General features: G+C 38.0%; 4 protein-coding genes across 5 annotated transcripts in view; 2 read left to right on the top strand and 2 right to left on the bottom strand.

Annotated features, from left to right (window-relative positions):
* LOC126715617 (histone-lysine N-methyltransferase SUVR3) overlaps window positions 1–19,490 on the bottom strand; it is a 28,552-nt gene extending 9,062 nt beyond the window's left edge. Inside the window, exons 1-2 of one of the 2 annotated variants that reach the window (XR_007651886.1) lie at window positions 18,782–19,490; window positions 17,646–18,163 (exon numbers count right to left, since the gene is read on the bottom strand). Coding sequence is in view for 1 of the 2 variants with exons in the window: in XM_050416317.1 (XP_050272274.1) it covers window positions 17,775–18,163; window positions 18,782–19,439 (1,047 nt within the window). In the remaining variant the exon portion in view is untranslated. Of the gene's footprint in view, window positions 1–17,316; window positions 18,164–18,781 lie in introns of those variants that run through there. The other variant, XM_050416317.1, reaches the window with a different exon arrangement.
* On the top strand, window positions 14,315–15,191 carry LOC126715618 (uncharacterized). Its single transcript, XM_050416318.1, has 2 exons — window positions 14,315–14,412; window positions 14,502–15,191. Exons 1-2 carry the CDS (start codon window positions 14,346–14,348, stop codon window positions 15,116–15,118), a joined length of 684 nt encoding a protein of 227 aa, XP_050272275.1. The 5' UTR covers window positions 14,315–14,345; the 3' UTR covers window positions 15,119–15,191.
* On the top strand, window positions 15,331–16,970 carry LOC126704925 (G-type lectin S-receptor-like serine/threonine-protein kinase At1g61480). Its single transcript, XM_050403908.1, has 6 exons — window positions 15,331–15,418; window positions 15,503–15,643; window positions 15,726–15,941; window positions 16,414–16,535; window positions 16,612–16,788; window positions 16,923–16,970. Exons 1-6 carry the CDS (start codon window positions 15,331–15,333, stop codon window positions 16,968–16,970), a joined length of 792 nt encoding a protein of 263 aa, XP_050259865.1.
* Window positions 19,491–23,220: 3,730 nt separating the features above from the next.
* Window positions 23,221–23,700, bottom strand: LOC126704917 (probable WRKY transcription factor 3). The gene has a single exon (XM_050403902.1). The coding sequence runs from the start codon at window positions 23,698–23,700 to the stop codon at window positions 23,221–23,223; it is 480 nt and encodes a 159-aa protein (XP_050259859.1).
* Window positions 23,701–27,961: the final 4,261 nt, after the last annotated feature.

Raw genomic sequence — 27,961 nt, 5'->3', positions numbered from 1 at the left:
AGCATCAATTTGTCACTGAGTCCTTAAAATTGAAGCACTAAGCAACACAAGTTAATAAATCAGAGAGAACTTTAAAAAAAGAGCATCAAGAACTCTCATTTTCACCTTTATGTTTGTGTATTGAATTGAAGTCACATATACTCCCAAACCGCAATTCATTCCTAACATGTTCACGGATATATTTAAAAGGAAAACAAAGATTGACCTTAAAAAACCAATAAAAATTAAACTAACTAAATACCGCAACCAATATAATATGAAGCTCCAAAAAATGTCAAGATACTATCTTCCCACTAAAAGCAGAACCAATGCAAAATATGAATCATATTGCAACTCTAAAAACATACTTTCAGGATGCTAAACTACATAAAACACATGTAATACCTTAACTACCACTGTTAATATGGTTTATTATCAAAATTTAGACCAACTTAATATTGCGACCAACGTAATATAAAGCTTAAAAGAACTTGAAGATAGTATCTTTCCCTCTAAAAAGCAGAAATATGATGCAAAATATTGGCATATATTCACCAATATCAGAAGCCCAATCAAATTCCCACAATAGGATTACATTACAAGTTTACAAATATACCAAAGAAATACCTCTACTTACTGATTCTAATGCAATGGAAGCTGAATAACAATTTAGAATCCAAAATAAGCAACTGGGTATTCACCTAAACTTCATTAAGAAGTACAAGATAAGAAAAAGAAAGAAACTTGGTGGACCTACAAAGAATTGAGTTTTTATGCCACTAAAGTCTCTCTCTCTCTCAACTGTATCTAAGGTTAGAGTGCTTATGTTAGCGATTTTTTAGGGAGGGTAAATAGTAAACACCTAAGCCATCATCTACTCCTAGCGTCCAGACCACATTTGATCCCAAATGCATAAACCTTTTGCTCGCATTCTTTAAAAATCGCTAAAGGATTTTTTTTTTTTTTTTTTTTTTTTTTTTAGAAACCTAATTCACTCATTAAACAGTAAAAGTTCCAACTTAACTTATTTTATAATTTGTTATGCTTCCACAGAATACACTATTTTTTGCTTCAAATTTATTTCTACAAAGGTGACCCCACTATTTGGACACTTAAGGTAAAGAGCACTGAGCACATAAACTTGTGGACTATATATTCCACTTCAAAAGTTCTTATGTGATCATTTAATATCAAAAAGTCTACCAAATAACTTGATCAAAACCAAATCTAACCCAAATACCAAAATCAAAACCAATCCGGCCAAAGTACCCAAATCATATATATTAACAAAAAAAAAAAAAAAAAACCTTTATTGGTAGTGGCAAATTTTTTGGTTATGGGTTCTATAATGAGTAATTGGAAACTTCATAGTTGGCATGCTTTTCATAAGAATAACCCACCAAATTGTTCAAACAAATTTTCAAAGGAAGAAAGCATAGTTAACAATAATAAAAGTGCAAGTTAGAATGGCGTAGACAATAACATTTAGCATCTCTATATAATTATTTTATGATTTCTCAAGTTTCTTTCTTGACTGTTCAAACTACCAACCCATAGTAAAATATTTATTGCTTAAGCAACCAATTAAAAAATGTAGCAAATGCAAACAATAACTCAATTGAGCCCCCAATATGATGTGAGAAAATAAAGATCCAAAGCTTCAAATTAGCAAACTATGATGTGCGAAAATAAAGTGGTGATAGAATGGAAGTCATATTCATAAAATATAATATGGTCACTCAATTTAGTGTCACTGATCTCCTATTCTCTCGCAGTACATTTATCAAAAAACTGATAGGCATTTTCGATTAACATTGTTCTTTTTAAAGAAAGGAAAGTAACCTCCAAAGACTTTATATGCTTTCTCACCAAAGCATCTCTAATGATGCCAACACAAAGTGTGCAGAAAATTATGAAAGGATTAAATGATTATAAACCAACTGAAGAAGAATGATCCATATAGGCTAAGAACTACAATAATACAGCAAAAAAAATGTCCAGATTTAGTGGGGATATTGCAAGTAGAAGAACAAAGACAAAGGCAAACACAAAACTCAAATGATATGATCCATACAAGCTAAGAATTGCAATAATTCTTTGCATCGGAGTGGTAAAGGTTGGGCATGAGAAAATCAATTCCTAGCTATAAATAATTATAGATATAAACATGTTTAGAACTCTATTTTAAAAGAATCCAGTGACAAGAAATTACAAACAGCTACACATATAATTCCTATGTCATTATTTGTTGTTGAAAATGTAACTTGATCTAAAATATAACTCAGTTAAATATGATTAAGCAGGATGAGAATGGTATGGACATACCACCAATATTTCAAGACCAAAGAAGATATTGTCATTCATCTCTTTGAAGGCTTATAAGATGCAAAGATAAAGTGCATATAGTGAGCTAAACTGTCTACAATACAAAAATAAATATGAACATAGTTAGGCTACAACATCTAAGTTGCTCCACATCAAACGTGTGGTGAGGGAAACTATCTAAACAAAAGCAAATTGTAAAATCACATTTCAAACAAAACATACATACACATGCATTTATGTTACCAATCTCAACATGTAATACAAAGTTTGAAGAGTACCAACCCAGACCCACAAACAAAAAGTAAATGATTTCTGTGTTCTATCCTCAGTTAATAGGTTGAGTCAAAATAATAAACAACCTTAAAAACAAAGATTTACCAAGCAACTAACTAAATTTGAATGCTGAAACTAAAACTCTTTTCGATTCTCAATGCATCTTGGCTGCATTGAACTTAAAAAAAATAATATTGACTCAGAATTCAATAGAATTCATCCCCTCACATCATAATCAATAATTGTTCAACAACTATAGTTTTACATGTAACTAATTATTTATGTAGATTTTTGTCAACTGTGTTTCTTTTGTAAACTAACTCCAAAACTAATCATAAATTAATCTCAAAAACCAATCTTGTTGGAATTTGAAAATATAGCACAAATTAATCAACCATTTATTAACAAAAGAATAAATTAAGAACAAGAATGAAAAAACCCACTGAAATTTCAGAGAATTGGGTTTTGGCGAAATTCCCAGCCTTGAGACGTCAAAGCTTTCATCAAATATATAAAAAGCTCACTACCAGTTTTGTGAAATCAGCACCTCAGTATAATAAACAAGAGAAAAAGAGAGATAGAAATCAATCAAACTATAAAGAAATTTAGAGATAGAAAATACCTGTTGTGTGAGCTGAAAGAAAACCACCGAAGCCACAAATCAGTCCTCTGCTTTTCCATTTCCTTCTCTCAACCTTCATACGCTTGGCTGTGATCTTGGAAGGGACGGAAGAGGGTATGAGAAGTCTTGGGAGGGTCCTTTCCACACCTACCCATAACACATATCAAAAATCTGGAAGAAAGAAAGAAAGAAATAAATAAAAGCAAAAGATCATACCTTTCAACTCAAAGCGTTCCCTCACTCCGATCTACCCATCCCCCTTTGCTCTATTCAGATCGGCTGATATACCAACATAAACGTCCAAAAAAAGCCATCGGCAACCATGGCTTGCTCTCTCGTTCCAAAAATTCTCTAGACATTATTGAGAAAGAGAGAAAAATAGAGGACTCTCTAGCCCTCTCACTCTCTATGTCTGCCTTCTTTCTCTTGTCTTTTTTATTTGGTTTTCACATTTCAGCCAAACGAACCGTTTTGGCTTCACAAAAAGACAAAATAGAGGACTCACCAAAATTGCACTGTAGAATAACAGTGAAAAACGTTGTTTGCACAGAACCAAATTACTGTAGAGGCATAGCCTCTTTTTATATAGTTAATAGAAATAGAAAAAAAAAAATGCTAAAGTTCAATTTTAGTCTCTTGACATTTACTTCAATTGTCAAATTAGTCCTTAAAGATTTATTCTTAGTAAATTTGTGAAAATGAGTTAATAATTCGGTCCAAATCTTTTAGCAAATTAAACAGTTTAAAATTTATATATGTTAAATTTTATTTAAAAAAGTATAATCATCAAACAATAAGATCTATGAAATGACAACGTTTTTAGTAAAATTTGTAATTTAACATGAATGTTTAAATTGCATCATTGGCTAACAGATTTTGATGAAATGATCCTATTGAATTTCATGGTGAGGGAATCAATTGAATTTCAACCACCCAAAAAAAAAAAAATCCCCCTAACACAAAACAAAGAGGACATGCGTGGAGTGTCCGACACGGACATGAACTCGAGGTGTCCGTGGTTGTTAATGGAGATTAAATTTTTTTGATAATTCGATAGTTACAAATACTGTGAGGGGAATGTGAGATTTAAACTCTGAACATATTCGTTAAAAATATTAGAAGGTGACAATTAAATTACAAAACTTTTGACAGTTGTGGAGCAACTTGGTTGTAAGTTTGTGCCTTGGCATGAAGATTATATACTTATTGTCTATTAAAAAAAATCTTAAATTAGTTTCGCCTTTTCTTTTCTTCCGTTTAAGGTTGGAAAAAAAACCATTACTAATAAATAAGATAATATGTTTTTTTGGCGTCATCATATACTTAGTGTTTTATAAATTTTTTATCTTCAAATGGTACTTGTGGGGCCCAATAATTTGAGGCCCTGGCCCATTTATTCATTGGGGCCCAAGGCCCGAGCCAAGGAAGGTTATAGCCCAGGCTCGGTAATACGAGTACAAAATAGTCTTGGGACACAGCCGAGGACGATTTAGTTCTCGGCATGTCCGAAGGTCTCACTGAAAAGAAGGGCAAAAACGGTATAGGAGCAGCTTGGAAAAAATCTAAAAATATCTAGGTCAATAAAGAAGGATACGCTGGAAAGTGTAACGACCAAGGAAAGCTGCCCTTACTGCCATTCAATACTCTACACCTGACAAAGCCATACGCTCCAGCTTTTACAACCACCCCCAACTACTCTGAATATGGGCTGATGGGACAAGTATCAGTCTTGGAAAAGTCGATCCTACACGTGGACGAAGGATAAGGAACACATGCTAGTATAAAAGGAAAAGTGGGCAATCTAGAAGGAGGCTGGGAAAAATGGCCAAAAACCAGAACCTCCCAGCCCGCCTCCTGGAGAAAGACTCCTAGGGCGCACACACTTTAATTATGTATGAACACCATGGAAAACCCACTGTCTTGTGACTAAGGCCTAGCCTTTCAAACTCACGCTCTACAAATGATATTGTTTGGGCCTTTTACGTGCGAACCCAACGTTATTACAGGTCGTTACAAATCGTGTCCTTACAGTACTTTATGAGCATTACAAAAATAGCTATTCTAAAGATGTATTGGATTTTTATTTTTTATTTATTTTTTTTATTTTGTGGGCAAACCACGTAGCATTGAGTTGAGTATTGAGTAGGGTTATAAACAAGTAAAGTTGAGTTGAGTATTAAAAATTTAGGTTTGTTCTTTAATTTAACTTTGAATACAAGTTAAATTTGAGTTCATCACAAAACAAAATTACATATTCAAACTTGATTCATTTTCTTATTAGAACAAACACGAGCTTGTTCACGAGTTACTTGATTAATTTTTTCCCCATATATAGTAAAACCATGACTAAAATTTGTTACCCTTTCACAAATCTATACATTTTACTATAAATATACTATTTACATTATCAATAAACCACAAATAATAATTTATTATCATCAAATGAACCTATTTTACAAATTCATATAATCCATTATTAAGTCTATATAAGTATATTTTTAGAAAAATATATGTAGGGCCCAACAGTCTATGGGCCCGGCGCGCTCGCTTATGGGGAGTCCACAGGTCACCAAACTAAAGGAGGCCAGGGCCCAAGCCCAAAAATAGTGAGCCCGGTGTGGCTCAAAGGTACGTCCGAGGACCGCTCAGTCCTCGGAAAGCCCAGAACCCCATTGACAAGAATGGGATACAGGCAGACTTGAAAGATCAGAAAATATCTCACGGAAATAGTCTTTAAATATCCTTCATTGACATGACATCGCCCCAGACAGAGCCGGATTTTTAGGCTTTATGGACCATCTCCCACCATTCAGGGATTAGACTGATGGGACAGATATCTGCCCTGGAAAGATCGACCCTACACGTGGACGAAGGACGACGAACGTAGGCTAGTATAAAAGAAAATGTTATGTAACCAAGAAGGGGGACTCCCATGGAGCTCCTGAAAAAGAACTCGATGAAAGAGAATGTCTGAAGAATATACGCCGGACATCACCTCAAAAACCCGCCGACGGGCAATCGAGGACAACACCACCGCTCCTCGGACACTATCCGAGGAGCCAGATCCTCCTCAATACAAGATCGAAGGGCCTGAACATCCAGCCCAAAGCATCATCTCATGTTGGTTCGCCTAAAGTCCGGCCCGAAATGTCCCCCTGTGATCCAACGCTGGCCTTTCAAGCCCACTCTCTACAAATATTATTGTGAGGGACTTATCGCGTGCGAGCCCAACGTCGCTGTCGGGCCGTTAAAGATTTTATGTCCCTACAATTGGCGCCGTCTGTGGGAAAGGCTTGTGCGTTGGCACGGGTGGTGCATGAGTCAGCTCTCCAATAACCGGAGATTCACGAGTTTTTCCCATCTCCGGCGACGTACAGTTACTGCTCCGCCATAAGCCTCTGCTGGGGGCTACGCCTTACACTGCCAACGGAGCGGACAGCTCTAGGGGCTTGCGGCCTCGAACCTGCTCCTCCCTCCCTGGCCTAGGGGCTGACCTTCGAAAGATAAATCAATATAGAGAAAAGACGCCAATGAAGACATCTTAAAAGTAATGGACAGAACCAAGGCCTTGCATGGTCCTCGGACCCAAGCCTATGGGGAAACCAAGTACAAAGATGACATCTTAAAAGTAATGGACAGAACCAAGGCCTTGCATGGTCCTCGGACCCAAGCCTATGGGGAAACCAAGTACAAAGATGACATCTTAAAAGTAATGGACAGAACCAAGGCCTTGCATGGTCCTCGGACCCAAGCCTATGGGGAAACCAAGTACAAAGATGACATCTTAAAAGTAATGGACAGAACCAAGGCCTTGCATGGTCCTCGGACCCAAGCCTATGGGGAAACCAAGTACAAAGATGACATCTTAAAAGTAATGGACAGAACCAAGGCCTTGCATGGCCCTCGGACCCAAGCCTATGGGGAAACCAAGTACAAAGATGACATCTTAAAAGTAATGGACAGAACCAAGGCCTTGCATGGTCCTCGGACCCAAGCCTATGGGGAAACCAAGTACAAAGAAGACATCTTAAAAGTAATGGACAGAACCAAGGCCTTGCGTGGTCCTCGGACCCAAGCCTATGGGGAAACCAAGTACAATGAAGACATCTTAAAAGTAATGGATAGAACCAAGGCCTTGCATGGTCCTCGGACCCAAGCCTATGGGGAAACCAAGTACAATGAAGACATCACTGGAACCCCCTATATCCCAGTCGATTGCTCAGATGGATTGCTTAGAAATCATCAGCCTTGGACGATATTCACGCGCTTATCACAGAATATCCAACTGATATCTCGGTTAGTTTTCTTAAGTTTCATTTATTATGAATTATCGATGTAATGCCTGGTATTGTCGATAAATTGGAGTTAGTTGAATTATGCTTCAAGCCATTCGGCTCTAAATACTCTTGAAGAAACGCACACATAGGGCACACCCATTCAAGAAACAGTGTTGTCAAAGAAACAGTGCTCAAAACAAGTAAAGAAATTTCCATTTTTATTACGATGAAGAAATAGTACAGTGTACAAACGAAAAGCTGGAGTCGGCCTACGTCAGAGCTTACTACACAAAAAAAAAAAAAAAAAAAAAAAAATACAAGAAAGCTGGAGAAAGCCGAAGAGGTATGTCGGAGGAAAGGTTGGCTACAGCTCCGAGACCTTATTCTTCCCCCGCACCCTTACATGCCCATAACTCAGGCAGCCAAAAAGACCCAACTTGAACCTGACACCGTTGAAGAAAAGGTGCAGGGAGTTGGAGGTGATGGGGCTTTCTCTAAACATACATCTGCCGCAAAGCAGAGGCGCTGATGGAGGAAAACCCTTCTTCTGCCATACCAAAGTGCTGGCATGAACAGAGCCTGCTTCGGATTTTGGCTAAAAGAGGGAGAGACGCCGTTCTCCCTCGGTGGAGATGGAATACTCTCCTGAACTTGTGCTTCCTGCGCCCATACCTTACTGTTATAAGCTTCATGAAGGCACGGCGCTTCCGCGGCGAAGACACTTCTTTCTTCCCAACCCTCACTTTCAACATGTTATGCAAAAAAGGGAGAACTCCGGATATGGAAGCGTGATGTGGGAGAAAGCCAAAAGACTGGGCGTATATATAAAGCAACCCTTTCTCCCTCCTATTTATTTGAAAAGACAAGATAGTGGCAGTCAAATCACGCGGCGTCCCAAGGACCGCTACAGACAAAGTGGTCTTGGCTCAACTTCCAACGTCAACTGCAGCCAAAAGACTGAGGGAGCCTCGTAAAGGCGCGCCTCGATCTTTGGGGCGTCAGAAAAGTACTGCATGGCCAGAGGTTGCAGAAATATCTCTTAATATGCGGGCTCATTGGATTCGCGACCCAGGCCCGCTTTGCGTGAAGGCCCACGGGCACCCTGTTTGGCACCTCGGGAAATACTCAATGAAAGGGAAAATCCGAACTCGAAGTCTTGGACAGAACCTAAGGCTTGCATGGTCCTCGGACTCAAGCTAAAAGGGAAAACCAAGTACTAATGCAGACATTGGTCTTGGACAGAACCTAAGGCTTGCATGGTCCTCGGACTCAAGCTAAAAGGGAAAACCAAGTACTAAGGCAGACATTGGTCTTGGACAGAACCTAAGGCTTGCATGGTCCTCGGACTCAAGCTAAAAGGGAAAACCAAGTACTAAGGCAGACATTGGTCTTGGACAGAACCTAAGGCTTGCATGGTCCTCGGACTCAAGCTAAAAGGGAAAACCAAGTACTAAGGCAGACATTGGTCTTGGACAGAACCTAAGGCTTGCATGGTCCTCGGACTCAAGTTAAAAGGGAAACCAAGTACTAATGCAGACATCGGTCTCGGACAGAACTTAAGGCTTGCATGGTCCTCGGACTCAAGCTAAAAAGAGAAAACCTAGTACCGATAAAGACCCAAGTCTCGGACTCAAGCCTAAAGGGAAAAAGTCAAGTACATAGGATGAAACGCATAAGTCTAGAACAAAACCCAGGTTTTACAAAGTCCTCGGACTCAGGCTCATTGGGAGATCAACTGCCCGAATGAAGAAATTTCTCGGCTTCAATACTGGAAAGGGTTAAGTCTCGCGTATCATGAAAACAGCAGAACAACCTAATGATCGTCAACCAAAAGAGGCCATTCATCCGGTGGGCAACACGTCCTTGGACAGCTACTTCTTACATCTTATCGAAGCATTTAACACACATCACGGCCAATTTTAAGATAAGTCTCATTCCTTACTGGTCGGATTGCCATGTTGAATAATATTTTTGTTAAAGTCATCGTGGCATCTTTTTATCAACGATTACTTTGGCCTTATTTATTATCGATTGAAGTGCTATACTATTATGCCAAGCAGCGCTTTCACATTTGTTAAAATATATAAACAAGACATACGAAATAGAGTAACAGTAACTTTTATTAATATGAAAAATTGTTACAACGTACAAGGAAGGGCTAAAACAAGCCTACACAAAAAATGAACTGTTAAAACAGTAACAACATCCGTAACACAAGTAAGCAAACCATCAGGTGTCTTCTGAATTCGCCTTCAAAGTCTTTCTGAACTCTATGCCTCAGTACTGCTCGTATCAGGAGAAGATCCTTATACAAAAATAATGAAGGAGAAGGAAGAAGAATTGGAAGACATGGAAGCACTTCAGCAAGCTCTTGTCACTGAAGAATGCAAGGGAAAAAGAAGCTGGAGGACATGAGCGGGAAGGAGGAAAAGAAGAGGGAAGCAATGAAAAGAAAGTAAAAGGAGCAAAAGAGGGAGAAGGGGAGCCTTATTAGGTATGCTCATGAGAGAGCAGATGGAGATGACAAGGGATGTTTTCGACTCAGTCACACCAGGAATGGGGTGTGACGAGTCCCTGCTTCGGATTTTGGCTAGAAGAATGGGGAGGCAAATCTTAAGCCTCCGCCACCCTTGCCCCGACCGAGCCATCTCGAGTTTTGTTGGGACATGGCGTTTCTGGGAAATGAAGGGTTTGTTCATGGTGGATTATTATGAGATAAGTATTATTGAATAGGGAGTAACCGGATGGAGGAAGTGGATTCTGGGAAGAACGTGAGGGATTCGGATATGAAAGGGGCACCCTCTGTCTTCTCTCTTTATATAGGGGACGAAGAAGAGGGTATGAGACACATTCAAATCCTCAAGGAAATCCAGAGTATGACGCGCCGTTTCGTTCTCCCACACCATCAGTAACCGTTGCATCTGGAAGGTCTCGTAAATGGTAAGAGATTAAAGGCACGTTGCAGATAACCACGCGGCATAACGGCCACGTACATAAATCCAGGAAAAACGGCTCGTAGACCGGCGCATCCCTCGTGGAGGTGAAGAGTCATCAACGTTGATCAAGGGCCGAATTAAATGAGCCGCAGTCAAGGCTCGGTATTACCAAAACCCACCTTTCCAACCAAGACGTTGGACAGCAGGGTTTTGAGGGGCTATTGTGGGGCCCAACAGTCTATGGGCCCGGCGCGCTCGCTTATGGGGAGTCCACAGGTCACCAAACTAAAGGAGGCCAGGGCCCAAGCCCAAAAATAGTGAGCCCGGTGTGGCTCAAAGGTACGTCCGAGGACCGCTCAGTCCTCGGAAAGCCCAGAACCCCATTGACAAGAATGGGATACAGGCAGACTTGAAAGATCAGAAAATATCTCACGGAAATAGTCTTTAAATATCCTTCATTGACATGACATCGCCCCAGACAGAGCCGGATTTTTAGGCTTTATGGACCATCTCCCACCATTCAGGGATTAGACTGATGGGACAGATATCTGCCCTGGAAAGATCGACCCTACACGTGGACGAAGGACGACGAACGTAGGCTAGTATAAAAGAAAATGTTATGTGACCAAGAAGGGGGACTCCCATGGAGCTCCTGAAAAAGAACTCGATGAAAGAGAATGTCTGAAGAATATACGCCGGACATCACCTCAAAAACCCGCCGACGAGCAATCGGGGACAACACCACCACTCCTCGGACACTATCCGAGGAGCCAGATCCTCCTCAATACAAGATCGAAGGGCCTGAACATCCAGCCCAAAGCATCATCTCATGTTGGTTCGCCTAAAGTCCGGCCCGAAATGTCCCCCTGTGATCCAACGCTGGCCTTTCAAGCCCACTCTCTACAAATATTATTGTGAGGGACTTATCGCGTGCGAGCCCAACGTCGCTGTCGGGCCGTTAAAGATTTTGTGTCCCTACAATATACATATAAAAATATAATATTCTTTATAAATAATTAAATCGAGTCTTATATTCCCGAGCATATTTACTAAACATATTATTGTATTTGAGCTTGACTTGTTGGTCTTGCTTGCTAAGAAAATAACCTAAATAAATGTTTACTTGTGCCCATTTGTTTGGTAGGGACCGTAGGGTACTAAGCCCAACCCACACATGCATAGCCAAATTTGGCCGTCGGCTTGGTCTTGCTGAATTGATCTGAAGGGTAGGTGTCGTTGTTGATCACAAGATTCATGATAAGACGTCCTTTGACAAAGTACTCGAAGGCAACTGACAGAACCCTAGTCTTTCAACTTATAGCTAGAAAAAGCTTGATGCAAATTGGTTTAAGTTGAACATTGATAGCTCCTCATTGGGCAATCCAGGTCTTGGTGACCGAGGAGGCCTCATTAGGGACTTCAATAGTTCAATGGGCTTTGGGTGAGAGCTTTTTAGCTGGCTTTAGGTTCAGCAATTAGTTTCATAGTAGAATTTTGGCCTTACTTGATAGTTTGGTGCTTGCTAAAGATTTAGGAATCCATTGATTACACATTGAAATAGATGCCAAGGAAATAGTTATACTTCTTAATAATTAACAACATCCGAACAAGCTCTTATTAAATGTTGTTATTGAATGCAGGAATTTCATCTAAGCATTCCCTCAATGTTGAGTGGAACATAGCTATATGGAAACAAAGAAATGCGCAGGATGCTTCGGCGAATTTGGGGTTATCAACATAACAAAAGTTCATAACAATTTCACAACATTCTTAAATTAGCCTACCATCTCACACACTGAGCCCACTACATTGTGAAATTTAATATTTTTGTTTAATACTCATTTGAGAATGTTGTGAATTGTTGTGTGTCCTTAACATGACTCAGTTTTGAATTTGTCTAATGATATGCTTAAGCGTATCACTACTAATTCTGTTTTCTTTTCCCAAGTTGATGAAAGAAATTTGATTTGATAGATCATTAGTGAAAGAAATTAATCTCCATTCAACCTTAACTAAGCAAAATCAGCTTTTTATGGACTTGGCAAATCTTTCTTGTAACTTATTGGTTATGACTCATTTCACCAAAAAGAATAGGAACAACAACATTTATATCTTTTGCTCTTGCCATTTAGTTGGGCCGGCAATATGAGACCAAATTAAAAGATAGAATTTCAGAAACATCCACGGATTCCACACCAAATAGAATATAATTGCTAAGAATCTAATAATTGCATGGTTATGACTTATGATAGGGGTACGTAGTTCAAAGTTCAAAATTCAAACACAAATTTTGGTCTAGATTTTGAAGGTCTAGATTGAGTCAATACCAAATCACATTGGGCCGGCTTCAAACCCAGAAATACAGGAGGAAAAAGATATGCTATGGGGAAATTGACATCTAGTGTTTGGCATTTTATTATTGTGACAAGCAAGAGCATGTTCTTTTCTTTTTATTATGTTTTGTCTTTTTTTTTTTTTTTTTTATTTATTAAATTTGTTATTTGCACAACTTTTTGTTGTTGTTGTTGAGAATACTAAGTTTTTTTAACACATACACAGAGAGAGAGGGGAAAGTCTTAAAAAAACTGATAATGATATATATTTATTTGCACAACTTTTGTTAGAGATAGTGGTTCAATTTTTTAATGAGAATTAACATTAGACTCTAGTTTGGGGGTCTCATGGGTGGCATGGAACCGTGGTATGGTTAGGGTATATAAAGAAATTTTAATATACCAGATCAGGGTTTCTTTTGAAACACAATTTAATGTAAATCCTTCACTTTGTTATGGTGATTTTTTTTTTCTATTGCTTGCTCTTGTGGATGTTGACACACTGAACAATGTAAATCTATGTTGATTTCTTTCTATATTTTGCAAAATTTGCTAAGATTTGAAATTTACAACTTTACATGAAACAGCAATTCAAGGATGAAATTTGCTATATGGCATTTCCAAAAAAATTAGAAGTGGGTATATGAAATTCGTTTTGGATTTCTGATTCATCTTAAAGGATTCTTTCTATTTATTGTACAAATGAATATAATATGTTGGAATTTTTATACACTCTGTCATACTCATACTATTTGTATATCTTTAGATTGATGAGAACTAAATTTTCATTTCGAAAGACCCTTTGACAATTTGTATGGCTAATGGAGATGATCCTATGAGCATTATATTTCATCACAACAGCTTAAGTTTTTGCAAACCATATATTATGAATATGCTCTAGTGTTCTTTGAGAGCTTTGAATTGGCAGCCTTATACTAATCAAATTCTCCTCTAAACTATTAAATTTTTAGGTTAAAAGATAACTAAGAAAACATTTCTGTAAACATGAAACTTCAATAAAATTATATTCGGTAACTATATTGACTTGTCTGACTTGACAGCTTGCCTATATTTGAATCAGTGGTTTGTCTCCTATCAATTTGAAACGGATCCATTTTATGGTTAGAACTAAATATTACATATCTAAAGATGTATTCGGTACCATGTCGTTTAAAATTTTAAATATCGTAGCACTCTTTACATGATTAGATTTAGAAAATAAAATCTTAAGCATGAAATGGACTTTGAACTCTCTCCATTTCAAGTGAAATAAAGAAATTTTGTTCCATCCTAGGTAGGGTTCTGCTTGTGTCTAGTTATTGTCCTAATCAGACTCGTCCAAATGTGGACACGTGGACACAACAGACACGTGTCCACATCTGGTTGTTTCCAGTTCTTGCGAACTGGTCTTAAGTTGGATCTATTCTACGTACTTTAATAATTTAAGAATTCATCTTGTAACATGCTTATAAATCATAAAATAATAATTAAAAAAAACTAATAACACCAAACCGACTCTCCTGGTGTATGTGCATAAATCATGAGAATAAGACATTTAGAGACTAGAAAACCAGAAATTCAGACCTCAAAATCACCACTAATGGCCATTCTCTATGTCTTCCGATTCATCTTCATATTCCTAAGCAATCTTCACAGGATAAATTCAAGTAAGCATGCTAAAAAATATATATAGCCAAAGTTAGCTCAATCTCTATCCTTAACCACTGCTTCACAGAACTTTATTCTTATATTTCAGGTACTTGCAAATTGAATTTTAGCCAATTCCCATATGAAGCACAGAGTGAGTGCTTTGTCATAGCTGCAAACTCTGTCCCATCTTCTGTAACGAAGGCATGCTGCAGCTCAGCCCTCCAATCTCTCTTCAAAGCAATGGCAATAGAAGCCAACCACTCTGGGTCCATATTCCTCCAGTTGGCTGAAGCCAAAGATTGTAGTAACACATTCCAAAATCTTCACCGGAGTTCAAATCTTGCTAAATGTGAACTCCAAGATCTAATATCTTCTTCAACAGCAGAACTATGCTCAAGTACCATTGATTCAATCATAAGTTTTCTTGGGATCGAGAGATATAACGCCTTCCGATCAAATTGTACAAACTTATATGCTGGTAATTATAGTGATGAGACATGTTTTAATTGTGTCATGTCTTATAGGCAGTCATTACAAGCTCTAAGAAAAGGTGATAGTTCAAATGGCAATAGGTGTAATGAAGCTCTCCTTGTTAGTCTTGCAAGCTCAGATGTGGATTCCCAGAACTGGGTTCAGGGAACTTTTTCTTGTTTATGGAATGAAATAGGTAAGATTTCCCAGTTTTCATTTATGGAACATATTCCCTTTCATTGCTTAGTTTGAATGTTTTTGTTCCCTTGTGTTTCAGAGTTTTCATGACCTACACAAACTCATAGAATAGGTGAGTGAACAGAAATTGGTGAACCTTAGATTTTATTTGCCTTTCTACTTCTCTTATACAATAAAATGCACTTTAGCCTTAATTGACTGTTAAATGTGTGAATGAACATCTACTGGATTCCAAGGCACTCTTTGCTACAGTAATTGTGGCAGCAATGCTTGTCATCTTAGCTCCACTTCTATATATTCTCACAAGGAAGCAAATTCAATATGCAAGTGAAAAGGACCTGAAAAATCTATCAGGTGAGATACATGATAGATTAGTGGTCTTCAATACTGCATCTTTTGTGACTTTCTCAATGACCTCATGCATGTTGGTTGTGGCAGTTGTGGTGTTTAAAAAAGAACCAGAGGATGAAGCCAAAAGACCCTTAAACTGCTCTGATCTCTATATATTCTCATCTGATGAAATGGTTAAAGCTACTGATTCTTTTAATAATTCAAACTTGATTGGAGAGGGAACTCTTGGTATGATGGTCATGACCACTTGATTTATTGAACTCATTAATGAGATGCAAGTTGAACTAATGAAACAAAGAAATTTGTTCAGGGAAAATGTACGTTGGAATAATGCCAAGTGGAATGAAAGCAGCAATCAAGAGACTTAATGAGGGCATTGAGCTTCACAATTTTATTGAGGAGATTTTCCGGAAAGCGAAAATAAGGCATCCTAATTTGGGGAGTACTGTGGGATGTTGTGACAGCGGAGATGAGTGTCTTGTTTATGAGTACTGCGTCAATGGTGATCTTTCAAGCTGGCTTCTCGGTAAGCTTTTTTTCATAAAAATATGGGTTCTTAATTTATAGCATGCCACAAGGAAGTGCATACAAAACTCCCTCAATTCCTCTCTACAATCCTGTCACTTGCACTTCCAATTACCTCCAAATACAAAGGAAAATTTCAGTTTTAATTTTCTTTCTCCAAAAAAAAAAAAAAAAAAAGAAGGTTGTATGCACCTTTCAAAATTGCTGCTAACCATTAGCATATAACCTTAGATAAAATAATTATCTTATGTATCCGACAAATACATTATTTCTCTCTTAATATTTGGAACCCACAATTGTGAAGGTTCCTCGTGTTGTGACTCGTGAGATAGATGAAGCATATTCCAGATGCATATAATGTCTTATTCTTTAAATAATTTCTCATATATTATTGCCTTTTATTATAAATAAATAAATTATTCTCCTATACCATTTTCACAAACTTGGTAATAAGCAATGAATGTATCTAACAGGTGACAAAAGGACAGTAATCTTGACATGGGAGCGGCGGATGCAGATATTTATTGGCATTGCAAGGGGCTTATGGTTTCTTCATACCAATCCCTTGGAAAAATTAGTTCATGGAGACATAAAGGTAAAATTAATTCATTTCACCTATAGCTAATACTAAGTGTCTTGGTGCTAATAACTAATACTCCAATGTGTCTCAGTTAGCAAACATATTACTGACTGAGAAACTAGAGCCTAAGATTTCAGACCCCATGTTATCAAACTACAAGTTAAAGAAGACTGAAAGGATGGAAACCACTGCAAATGATGTTTTCAATTTTGGGGTTGTGCTACTTCAACTTTTGACAGGAAGAAAGCCAGAATCTCTGGTTAAAGATGTATGCTCTAATTAACATGTTGTCTCCCATATACTCTAGCATGTTACTATTTTATAAGTAGTTTTTTAACCTAAGATGGTAAATTCCAACAGATTAGCTGAATATATTTCTATTGTCATTTGTCACTGATACAGGGAAGGAATGCAATAATGAAAGGAGGAAGCACAAGGGCAATGGCTTAAATAGGGCTTATATTGTAACTGAATTTCAAAATGTATTTTCAATAGCTGTTCAATGTACTACTCCAAATGAACAAGAAAGACCAAACATGGAAGAAGTCTTACAGTAACTTGAAGAAACCCAAATTTTAAGTCCAAACTTCAGATCCAACTGCAAGAATTTTTGAAATTTTTTTTTTTTTTTGGAAGTTGAAACCAGCAATGCTATAAAATATGTTTTATGGATTTGTAATATATATTTCTCATTATTTGTAATCTAAGGTGGGAAATCGTAATTGGTGTACAATTATAGTAACGTGAATGGTGAGCCATTTCTTATTTGTTGCCTTTTTGTTGTCAAAAGATCACCTTTTCCAAGCCAATGCCAAATTTAACTCATTTTGAATACAACTTACACAGTTACATACATTTTCAATACAACACATTTGATGTCAGTGGCCATTTGTTATACATGTTTTGAACAACATAAGGAATTAACATAACCTTAAAATTAAAAGGCCACAAAACATAAATTTTCTTGCTCCTTTTTTCTTCAATCATTTTCTTTCTCACCCCAAAAATAATTAACATGGCCTTAAAACTAAAAGGCCATAAAACATGCATTTTCTTGCTCCTTTTTTCTTCTATCATTTTCTTTCTCACCCCAGTAAAAAGAGGGGTCTCTGGGACAGTTCCAACCTGCCTTCCCCTCAACATCCCCTTCTCCTCCTCCAAGCCTTTTTCTATATTCCCTTCCCCTCCATCTCATCACTTGAAGAGTGAAGACAGAATTCAAGGTCATTGGGTCGGTACAAGGAAAAACTAAAACTAAGTATTTTCTGAAGGCAATGTTCCAAAGCAAAAAGAGCTACCACAGAAGCACTGCAGACCATTAGCCCTTAACCTCACTTCACCATAACTAAAGGCAAGCTCTTCATTTTCTTTTATGTCTCTTGAAGCAAAGAAGCAAATGCGGGGCACCAAAGCTCCCGAGCTCCTTACCAGTTTTGTCACTAAATTTCCACCATCACATGAATGGTTAATGAACCGTGCCACATTTCCCATCCTTGTAGCATCAATGTTGATTCTCATACATGCCTTTCCAGATGGAAGATGCTCCCTCAAAACCAATAGAGCAGAAGAAAAATGCCCATCTGATGCAAGTTTATCATACATTTGTTGCCGATTTGTTGCCTCTTTGGTTGTCAAAAGTTCACCTTTTTCAAGCAAATGTCAAATTTAGCACATTTAATACAAATCTCACACACTGAAATCTCAAACTATCCAGTTGAGAATGTTCATATCCTTTAATTTCTAATGGCTAGAAAAAAAAAAAAGTTTGTATATGTTCGTTTATTTAGCGAATGAGTCAAACTCAAGCTCAGATATATGTTCGACAATTAAATGAACCAAGCTTAAATATAAATAATACGTTTGTGAACAAGTTCGACTTGATTTAACTATATATAATATCATGCGTTTATATGTAGATGTATAAAAATATACTTCTACAAACTTGAGTTTAAATGGTCTAAGTTTGTAAATAAGTTCATCACATATCAAGTTATTATTTGCTATAAGCCAGTAGTTCATTTCATATACAAGGTTGGTGAACAAGCTTGGCAGCAAGAAAATGAATCACAATAAATCTTGAACTTTTAATACTCCACTCAAATTATGAAGTAAATAGTAAAACCTCTGACTACATAGAGGTTGAAAGTATCATTCACATGTATTTTTAGTCACATGACCAATAATGGGTTGGAGCAAATTCCTAAAACTGGTTTTTACTTGGTTCCATTTTCAATTTCATGGTGGGGGGAAAGAAAAAGTACCTGCATACTCGCAAACAAATTGGGCTTTCTCAATGAACTGATCAGCGTATAAACCCCAACCTTTCCTTCTATCCCTCACAATCTTCAACCTCACCGAAACACCTCGCTGAGTCAACCGATTCTCACACTCCAACCCGCACCCACAACTCGGTCCGCACTCGTTCCCCGTATCCCACTCATCCATCTCAGAAAAACAAGGACACCCATCTGGGTCCTCATCGTCACACCTCTCGCAATCACACCCAGACACGCTGTGCCCCAACTCGTCCACCAAACTCACCGGTTCCACGCAGAGTCGACTCACCGAGCTGCCAAAACCCAGCGAACCCCATGATTGGCGTTGGAGTTGTGAAGAAGAAGAAGGGAAAATCTGTGATGGGGTGTAGATGAAATGGGCATATGGGTGGTGATCTATGGTGTTGTGGAACGGGATGGGGAGGTTTTCGAAGGATCTGGAAGCGTCGGAGGATCGGCAGAGAGTGGTGGATTTGGAGAGTTGGTTTAGGGATTTGGAGGTTAGAGAAATGTTGGCTAATTCTATTGGGGTCAGCCATGGGAGGATTAGCTCGAAGCATTGGAGGGAAGGTCCAGTTGGGTTATTAGGCTCTTGTTGATGTTCATTGGTTTGGCAACGTTTTTTTGTGTCTGGTTCCCACATTTGAGCGAAGCTGCAAAAGATTTCGGATGCGACAGTGTGTATCAGGAGGATTCTGGCCTTTTGCCCTTTATGGGAAACATATTTGGCATAATGTCCCTGTTTCGAAACTATATAGGGGCGTGCCCCTGTTTGGATACTCGATCTCCGTAAAGGCGAGTTACGAAAGTAACTCGATTATGAAGAAACCGAGTTGTGGCCAGGTTCTTGCCACGCTGGTGTTCCAGCTTGGCTTTTGGGGAATAAAATATTCCCGTGTTACTGTTTGGAACTCGTCAATGGGGAAAACGAGTTATATGCGGAATATGAACCAGTTTTTAAATGTAACGTCTCTAAAACTGTTTGTCTTCCTTCCTCTGCAGTCTACAGTCTCTCTCCCTTCCTCAGTCCGATCAGTAGCCACCGCCAGTCTGTTCAGTAGCCACCGTCAGTAGCCACCGTCAGATTCTCCTGTTACTACCCGCACCCAAACCAAACCGTTCAGTAGACCCTTTCCGAAGTTGAATCGAAACCCATACCCATACCCACACTTATTCAATCTCACCACAGCCGAAGCTCAACCCAATCTGTCTTCGGAGTTAAAGGATTACAAACGTATTAAGGTAATTTGTAAATGCTGAGTTCAAATTTTAATTTTTTCCCCTTGCATGTAATCTGATTTAAGTGTGGCTTCCTAAGTTTTTCGCTGTTAGATTGTTGTCTATCTGTATTCATAATTATTGTTGCTGTTTTAGCTTTGTTGGGTTTGGTTTTGGAGTGGGTTTGGTTTTGAAGTGTTTTATGACGCACATCTAGGGCAGAAATTCATGTAAAATACAGTTAGCATGACAACGGTGTTCATTGTTAGGGGAAATTGGTTTGTAATTCATATAGTTTGAAAGTGTATCAAATCAATCTCTACTTTTTCCAGAAATTATGTCACAAGTTATGTCATGATTTTGAATTAGGGAAAATTTCTTTTTAATTCAATGCTGAATGATGTTGAATTGAGAAGCTATTGGTTTTACAAGCTTCAAAGTTACTGGCTTTTACAAGCTTCCACTCTGTTTAGTTATTATTATAATAGATATAATGTGTGTATAATGGATATGCACGCATATATCTACACACAGACCATGGACATCCTAAAACCTTTGCTGCCATTTACTCTGCTTACGGCTGTAACTGTGCCATATTGTTTTTATTCAACATCTAAGTTTTGGTTTGTAATTTTTTTTTTTTCATGTCATTATCCTTGTAATATCATATGGGAACATATAAACTTACTTACCACATCAGTTGAAAGTCACTTACATTTTGTGTACAGATGCATAATTGATTGTCTTAAGAGACTAGAATTGTCTTAGAAGTTTAAGTGCTTTTTTTTTTTTTTGGTTATTAGTATTCCTAGCCTCTGTAAGAAAGGATTTAGAAGTAGCCTATATAATGAACATTCCAACTTTTTTCAATTGCAATTGCTATCTCGTACCTAAATGTGAGTGCTTAGGAAAGCCTACGTGTGATTGCCCAATGTTTTATCTTTGTTTATTTGATGTTGTTTTTATTGTTTAAATACCAAACAGCCATCAACACAATCAATATGTTATCAAGAATCTAGTTTAGTGTTGAAATTCCTAAAAAGGCTACATCAAATTTGGTATTAAAGCCCGTTCAAGCTCCTGTCTTGTGTCAGATTAGCAGCTTCTGTGGGTTATGTTTGTTGACTAAGTACATCGAATTATTATTATTATCATCTATTACATTTGGGGTTGAAAAGGGAGGTTAGTGGCCTTAGTGGCCTTTTAGGGTCACCCAATCCTTTCATAATAGGTTGGGTTAGGTTAGGGAGCATTGAGATTTGTGGTGGCTTTTGGGAATGGAAATAGTACATCCTCTAGGGTGCTTCTGACGGACCTAGGGCTTTGTTTATTTATTTATTTTTTTGGTGGTTTGGCCTACTATACTTATTTCCCTAGGGTATTGATTTCTGTGTGTCGGAATTAATTTTTGACTCTATAAAGTGTAGGCTTTTGAATGGGGTTTGATATGTAATTTAATTAATGGAAAATAATGGAATATGAATTGCCACTAGGCTTTTGATGCAGATGGAAAATTGCAATAAAGAAACAAAGATGGAAAATGATAAAGCCTCACATGAAATCCATGTATTAAACCACTCTCCTCAATTTTCTTCAATATCTTGGGCGAAACCTCCATGATTACATGAAACAAAAGAGGTGACAAAAGATCTCCTTGTTTCAAACCCCGTGTGCTTAAACCCAACAGGGTGGAGCCATTAACCTATGTTGAGAAATGAACAGTGGTGACACAAGGCCTAATCCACCTCCTCCATCTATCCCCCGAACCCATTCTGCTCAAAAGATTAAACAGAGAATCCCAATTCACATTATGCTCTTTCTATGTCCAGCTTGTAGGCCACATCCGGGATACAACTCTTCAATTTTCCATCTAGGCACTCATTAGCAATGAGTACTAAATCTAAAATCTGCCTACCACTAAAAAACATCCATACTAGGTGCTCAACAATCTCAACCAAGTATCAATCATAACAAAAGCATCCACTTTGATATCACAAATTTCGCCACAGGGATTGATAAAAATCACATAAATTCTTCTTAATTACATATAATTAACTCACATAAATTATGCCAATAAGCATGCCATGAAAAAATACACAAAAATATTACAAAAGTAGGAATTAAATTGAGATTTTGAGAGAGAGAGAGGTCATGTGGGTTGGCAGTGATAGTGGGGCAGGGTGGGTTGGTTGCTGTGGGGGGATGGGGGTGGTCAATGGATTGGGAACGAAAAACAGCAAAAATAATTACAAAAAAAATGTTCACTGTGGATTATCTTGGCTAAAACTGATGGATTGCTGGTCTAATCTTTTGTGTTGGAAGAGCTTTATTGGTGGACTCGTGCAATGGTTTCGCTTGTGGTTTGGAGTGGTTAGCTTGGGGGAGGGAGTTGGCTACTTACTCGGGAGTTGGAGGTGTTCTGTTGTGCTCTCTGAAAATGTTTTATGTGTTTTAAGGCCAGGCCTAAAACATTTTAGGCCTCTCTTAATTGTGTTTTCCCACCCAACCTAAAATATTTTCAGGAAAACTAGGATTCACCTGCACCAAACACATAAAAACAATGAAAACATTTTTGGAAAGCGACAATCTTTTGCGTTACTGTCAACATATTAGGCTTCACGAACTATTCCTTGGTGGACAAAATATACAACATTTTTTCTTTGACAAGAAATACCGATTAATTCTTTAAAACAATACTATTTTTTATTTATTTATTTATAGAGATTTTTTTTTTTTGGTTGTTGGCCATAATAGAAAATGCTTTTTTTTTGGGGGGGTGGTGGTGGTGGTGGAAAGGGGGTTTATTCACAGTAGCCTTGGAACATGCCTTCTCTTTGGATTTGGCCCATTCCCCTCTTCTATTTTTTCTGCATTGCCTACCCCCTCACTGTCTCTTGATCCAGTTAACTGAGTGAGTGCTGTTTGAGCAGATTCTTGATCTCTCTCAGGAACTGTATAAGCTGGTACCACTTAACTTGACTTGGTCCAATTTCCAGCCTGGCTTTTGAAACCCAGATCTGGCTTAGTTTTCACTTAGATCACTACCTTCTTTTGCTCGCTTAATACTGGGTTGAGGCTTTGGATGATTATGAGTGCCTTTGTAGACAATTTCAATTATATGTCCTGCATGAGAACGCTCAACCTTTTTATTGGCAGGGCAATTCGGATATGTACATTTGTAGTAGCTTCGTGGATATTCACTGCCTTTAACTTTCTTCTTCCCCATATATACGCCACTTGTAGCCATCATTGGCAGGCTTATCAACAGCAATAGTAGCCTGGTATGTCCTATCAGAATGAGAAACCTCTTCTCTTGTTTCTGCAACACCTTCCTCCTCACAGTCACTTTTTGTTTCCAATTGACTTAGAATGTTCATATTTCCGGCCAGATATTGCGAATCACTAATTTCTTTTGCAAGCTTGTTAGGCATTTCATGATTATGTTTGCCTTCGTACTTAATTTTAGGCATTTCTCCGGCAGGAGATTGCTCAACCCATTTTCTGACATTACAACCCACACATGTACATTTGTAGTAGCTTCGTGGATATTCATTGCCCTTAACCACCTTCTGCCCATATTTACACCATCTGTACCCATCATCGGAATTGAAAGGATTAGCAACAACAATGGTAGGCTCACTATCCTGGTATTTCTTATCAGAATGAGATGCCTTTGATGATTCCATCCTGGAAAATCTTTGATAATTGATGCTAGTGTAGGGACTGAGTAGCTGTGAAAAGAAAATTTTTTGTTAGGATAAATTACACTGTTCGATCCTAAACTTTTACTCTGATTACAATGTCCTCCATGCTTTCGAAATTCATTAATGACTCCCCAATTTTATAACCTTGCTACAATGTCCTGCTGTCTGTGTTGGTGTTATATTAACAAAAAAGTGGCACACGTGCATCACACTTGACATGTGACCCCACTTAACCAGCTGAGTCACAAATTTCCATGTCTGTTTGTAAACTGTAAACATTTTGCAATAAAATTGATAGCAGTTTTTGATGCAGGAGCATCTAAGCTTGTAAATGTGAAATGCTGCTTTGTAGTTTTTGTAACAGGTTGCTGAATTTCCTTTTTTTAACTAGTTAGTTGTTAAGTCTTTTGTAACAGCACAAGATTGAGAGCTCTTTTTTAACCACTTAGTGAAGCTATTGATTAAACAATTAGAAGGCATTACCATGGGTGAATCAGATGAGAACAGTCAAAGATGAAAAATGATAAAAAATTAAAAACGTACGAGTTAGTGATGGGAATGTAATTGGCTTAGTCTATTGGGATGTTTCAGATGATGAAGAGTTCTATCGGGACCTTCCTTAGTCTAAACTTGAATGTACTGTTATTTGATTGCAGTTTTCTTTAAAGACCTTTTAATTTAGGAATTTTAGATGATGAAGAGTTATCTTGGGACCTTCGTTGGTCGATCTAAAGTTGAATTGACTTGACACTTATTTGATTGTTTGTTTTTGTTTTTCACTGTTGGATTGCTTTTAATTAAGTTCTCCCAGAATGAAGACAATTTGGTAAATTCTAGGTCTTCTGGAATGGGCTGGCCTTGGCTGCACCAAAGGCCTTGTCGCCTCACACCTTAGGGCATCGGGCCATATAAGGCCTTGGCACCTTAAGGTTGCCTTTCACCTTTAACTACCTTGACCCTATTTCTAGTTGACTTAGGAAAGCCAACTATTGATTTTGAAAAATCTGCTTGATTTGAAGAAAAGAAATGAATTACTAATAACCTAATTTACGACTAAGACTTGACCAATAAAAATATAATTGACTTCTAAGAGAAAAAATAATCGACTTCATAAAAACAAATGAAGGAAAAAAACCCAAAAGAGAAGAAAACAAAGGTCTTGGACTGTTATGGTCACCAATTCAGTGTTCATTTGACACATAACTATGCACACACCATCATTTGATGGTATAGGTCTCACAGTTGTTTAATCCATTTAATAAAGCTCAATATTAATTTGACTATTATTAGTTGCCTCCAAAGCTGTGCTTGTGAGTGAGATGTCCATTGCAGTAGAGTCTCTAATGGAACCTTTACCTATTTCCATGTTTGTCTCCCCCTTTTTTTTGTTGAAAACACACCTCAGTAGCCACTAAGTTACAATGAACCCTTTTCAGTTCTTGCTTTATTAAATAAAATTTCTTTTAGAGTGTGATGTCAAGTACGGGAACAAACAAAAGCAAAAGGAAGGAACTTTACACTTCGATTAAAGAAGGGAAATTCTAGTACTGATGGGTGGCAGGGCTTGTTTAGGGGTAATTGGTAATTGGGTACCTTTTAATTTTAGAGCTATGTTTTAGTGTTCTAGAATGGTGTTTTTTGTGGTGCTTAATTGATTGTTTGGTTTGCATTATGCTTTGTTCATTTGTTGGTTTACTTTGTTTGATTTAGACATTGAATCTCACCTTGGTTGGTTGGTTAGGTTGCTTATACAATTTGCAACTATGTGTCTTTTATGTTTATGCCTTGCAGCCATGAATGTTAGGTTGTTTATATTTTAGTGTTTTACTTTAACTCTTCCTTGATATGATTAAATCGATTGAAAATCAGTGTATATAGATGCATGATGTATAATTCAGTTTAGCAATTATATGTTTTCAATTTTCTGTGAAATCTCTCTTTCACTCTGTCTCTCTGTATTTGTTTCTGTGAGTTTGTTGTAGAACATTCAATTACTTGCCTGTGTTTACTTGCAAAAGCCAAGCTTTTCTTCACTATTACTTGCCTGTGTTTACTTGCCTGTGTTTACGTGTCTAACATGATTGCATGCGTGTCAGATATGCAGCAAGTGGGAAATGTGGATCCTGGACCGACGGTTGGTACACAGTTGACGCGGCAGCCGGTTCATCGATCCACGCTGCTTTGGGAGACACCAGCCGGTCAGGTGTGTAGTTGTACTGAACTTTGGACATGTCGAAATCATTTAATTTTATTTTTGTAGGGTTCTTTGATTCTTAGCAAATAGACGTTGGACATGGTAGAATGTTTTGGTTTACGCAGAATTGTATTTAATCCAAAGAGAAAATGGCATGAAGCATAAATAATCAAGAACATTGTATGGAGCAGAAATGTTCAAAGTCAGTACATGTCATTTAGAAGCTATAGTAATCAATAAAAAATTGAATCCGCTACTATTCTTTTTTCCAAACATGCGCACACAATTACGCGTGGCTACACATAAGACAACTAACGACCTTGATTCCTAATTCCCTACTCCATTTGACATAGTGAGGCACTTTGTTCATTCATTTCAAAACATGATGCCCATCACCTTAGTGCTAATTTTAAACAATGTCATTGATGTTGAATTTGATCCTATCTGCTATTGAGGTAGAGCGAATAAGCAATTAACATTGTAACTAACGTTTTGCAAAATGTTCGGGACTAACTAGTTAGCCTACTGTTTCTTGCATATTATTATTATGTAGCATTGTTATAGTTATTTCGTGTGCACTATCCTAAGACAATGCTCTTTCGTGTGCAGGTAGTGCCAGGCGTGCTAAACTGCAGACGCCGAAGTTGCAAGTTACTCGAGCATGGGCTTGACCCACGGATTGCTCGGTACATAACTGAGGCGGGTTTTGAAAGATTATTCAAGGTCCCAAACTTGGAAGTGGATCATGTGTTGATCACAGCACTAGTTAAGCGTTGGCGTCCGGAGACGCACACATTCCACCTACTGCATGGAGAGATGAGCATCACCTTACAAGATATTGAGGTGATGCTAGGGGTTCCTGTTGATGGGTTGCCAATTACTGGGGCTGTGAAGATGGATTGGCCTACGTTGTGTCTTGAGTTATTGGGTCATCGTCCACCAGACCCGATACTGCATCCCCATGAGAACACCTCTATCCTTGCTGGGGCGAGGCTCAGATTCACGTGGCTGGATGCACTATTTAGTGGGCCCCTAGCTGCGGATGCTACTGATGAGGTAGTGCAGCAACATGCGTGCTATCACATACTCGATCGGTTGGGGACGATTTTGTTTATGGATAAGTCGGCAGACCGGGTGTCGGTGCTGCCTCTACAGTTCCTAAACCCAATCAGCAACGTGAAGAGGTACAGTTGGGGTAGTGGGGCATTAGCCTGGTTGTACAGGCACTTATGCAAGGCATCAGAGTCGAAGGCGAAGCAGATTGGTGGAGCAGTGATGTTGGTGCAGCTGTGGGCGTATTCGAGGTTCCCATTGATATGCCCTGTTATGAGGTTGCCACTACCGCCAGTGGAGGCAGGTCCCCTTGCCAATCGGTATGTTATTTGAGTAGTTTGATACAATTGTCAAGTACTATTTTTTTTTTTCAATAAATGTTTGGTATGATTTGTGGTGCCTACGTATATTTGTAAGACTGTGTTGCTTCTATGATTAAAGCATGCTATTTTGCGAAAGACAAATTTCTTCACCTTATGTCAATCATTATATTTGCATTATTATTATTTTGGTTAGTCTGATTCCAATTTAAATTCCAATATCTTACTACATTTAGTTAATATTAGAAATGCTAAAATGTATTGGCAATGCTAAAGCATAGCTGTTTTGGCCAATGTCCTTTTCTGCCTGGTAGTAGTTCTGAATTTGCAAGATAATTAGGGTCATAACCTAGCCAAGAGCCTTGTAGTTTAATTGGCACCTCCTAGTGTTTCCGACGTAGACATCCAGGGTTCAAATCCCCCACTCCAACTATGAAATTATCAAAAAATAAAAAATAGAATCAGGGCCATAACTTAACTTTACCCTATGCTTAACTATTTTTATATGGTAAGACGAATAAGTATATATTACATGTATATCACACCTCTAATACAGAAGAAGATAGAAGAGATTAAATCATATACTTTCAACAAATCCCTAAGTCAAGAATCTCTCTATGTCTAGATCTTTCTAATTTTTAGTAAAATAAGTGGTGGAAACCCATAATGATGGTTG

This window comes from Quercus robur, chromosome 2 (assembly GCF_932294415.1).
Source record: "Quercus robur chromosome 2, dhQueRobu3.1, whole genome shotgun sequence".
NCBI classification, from domain to species: Eukaryota; Viridiplantae; Streptophyta; class Magnoliopsida; order Fagales; family Fagaceae; genus Quercus; species Quercus robur.
This window is presented reverse-complemented; position numbering and strand designations above follow the sequence as displayed.

Excerpts from the sequence above, each read along its gene's own strand:
- LOC126715618 (XM_050416318.1), top strand. The coding sequence starts at position 14,346 with ATGGCCATTCTCTATGTCTTCCGATTCATCTTCATATTCCTAAGCAAT. Across the intron at positions 14,413-14,501 it reads TCTTCACAGGATAAATTCAA|GTACTTGCAAATTGAATTTT; the intron begins GTAAGCATGCTA and ends CTTATATTTCAG.
- LOC126704925 (XM_050403908.1), top strand. The coding sequence starts at position 15,331 with ATGCTTGTCATCTTAGCTCCACTTCTATATATTCTCACAAGGAAGCAA. Across the intron at positions 15,419-15,502 it reads GGACCTGAAAAATCTATCAG|TTGTGGTGTTTAAAAAAGAA; the intron begins GTGAGATACATG and ends TGGTTGTGGCAG. Across the intron at positions 15,644-15,725 it reads GATTGGAGAGGGAACTCTTG|GGAAAATGTACGTTGGAATA; the intron begins GTATGATGGTCA and ends AAATTTGTTCAG.
- LOC126704917 (XM_050403902.1), bottom strand. The coding sequence starts at position 23,700 with ATGGAATCATCAAAGGCATCTCATTCTGATAAGAAATACCAGGATAGT.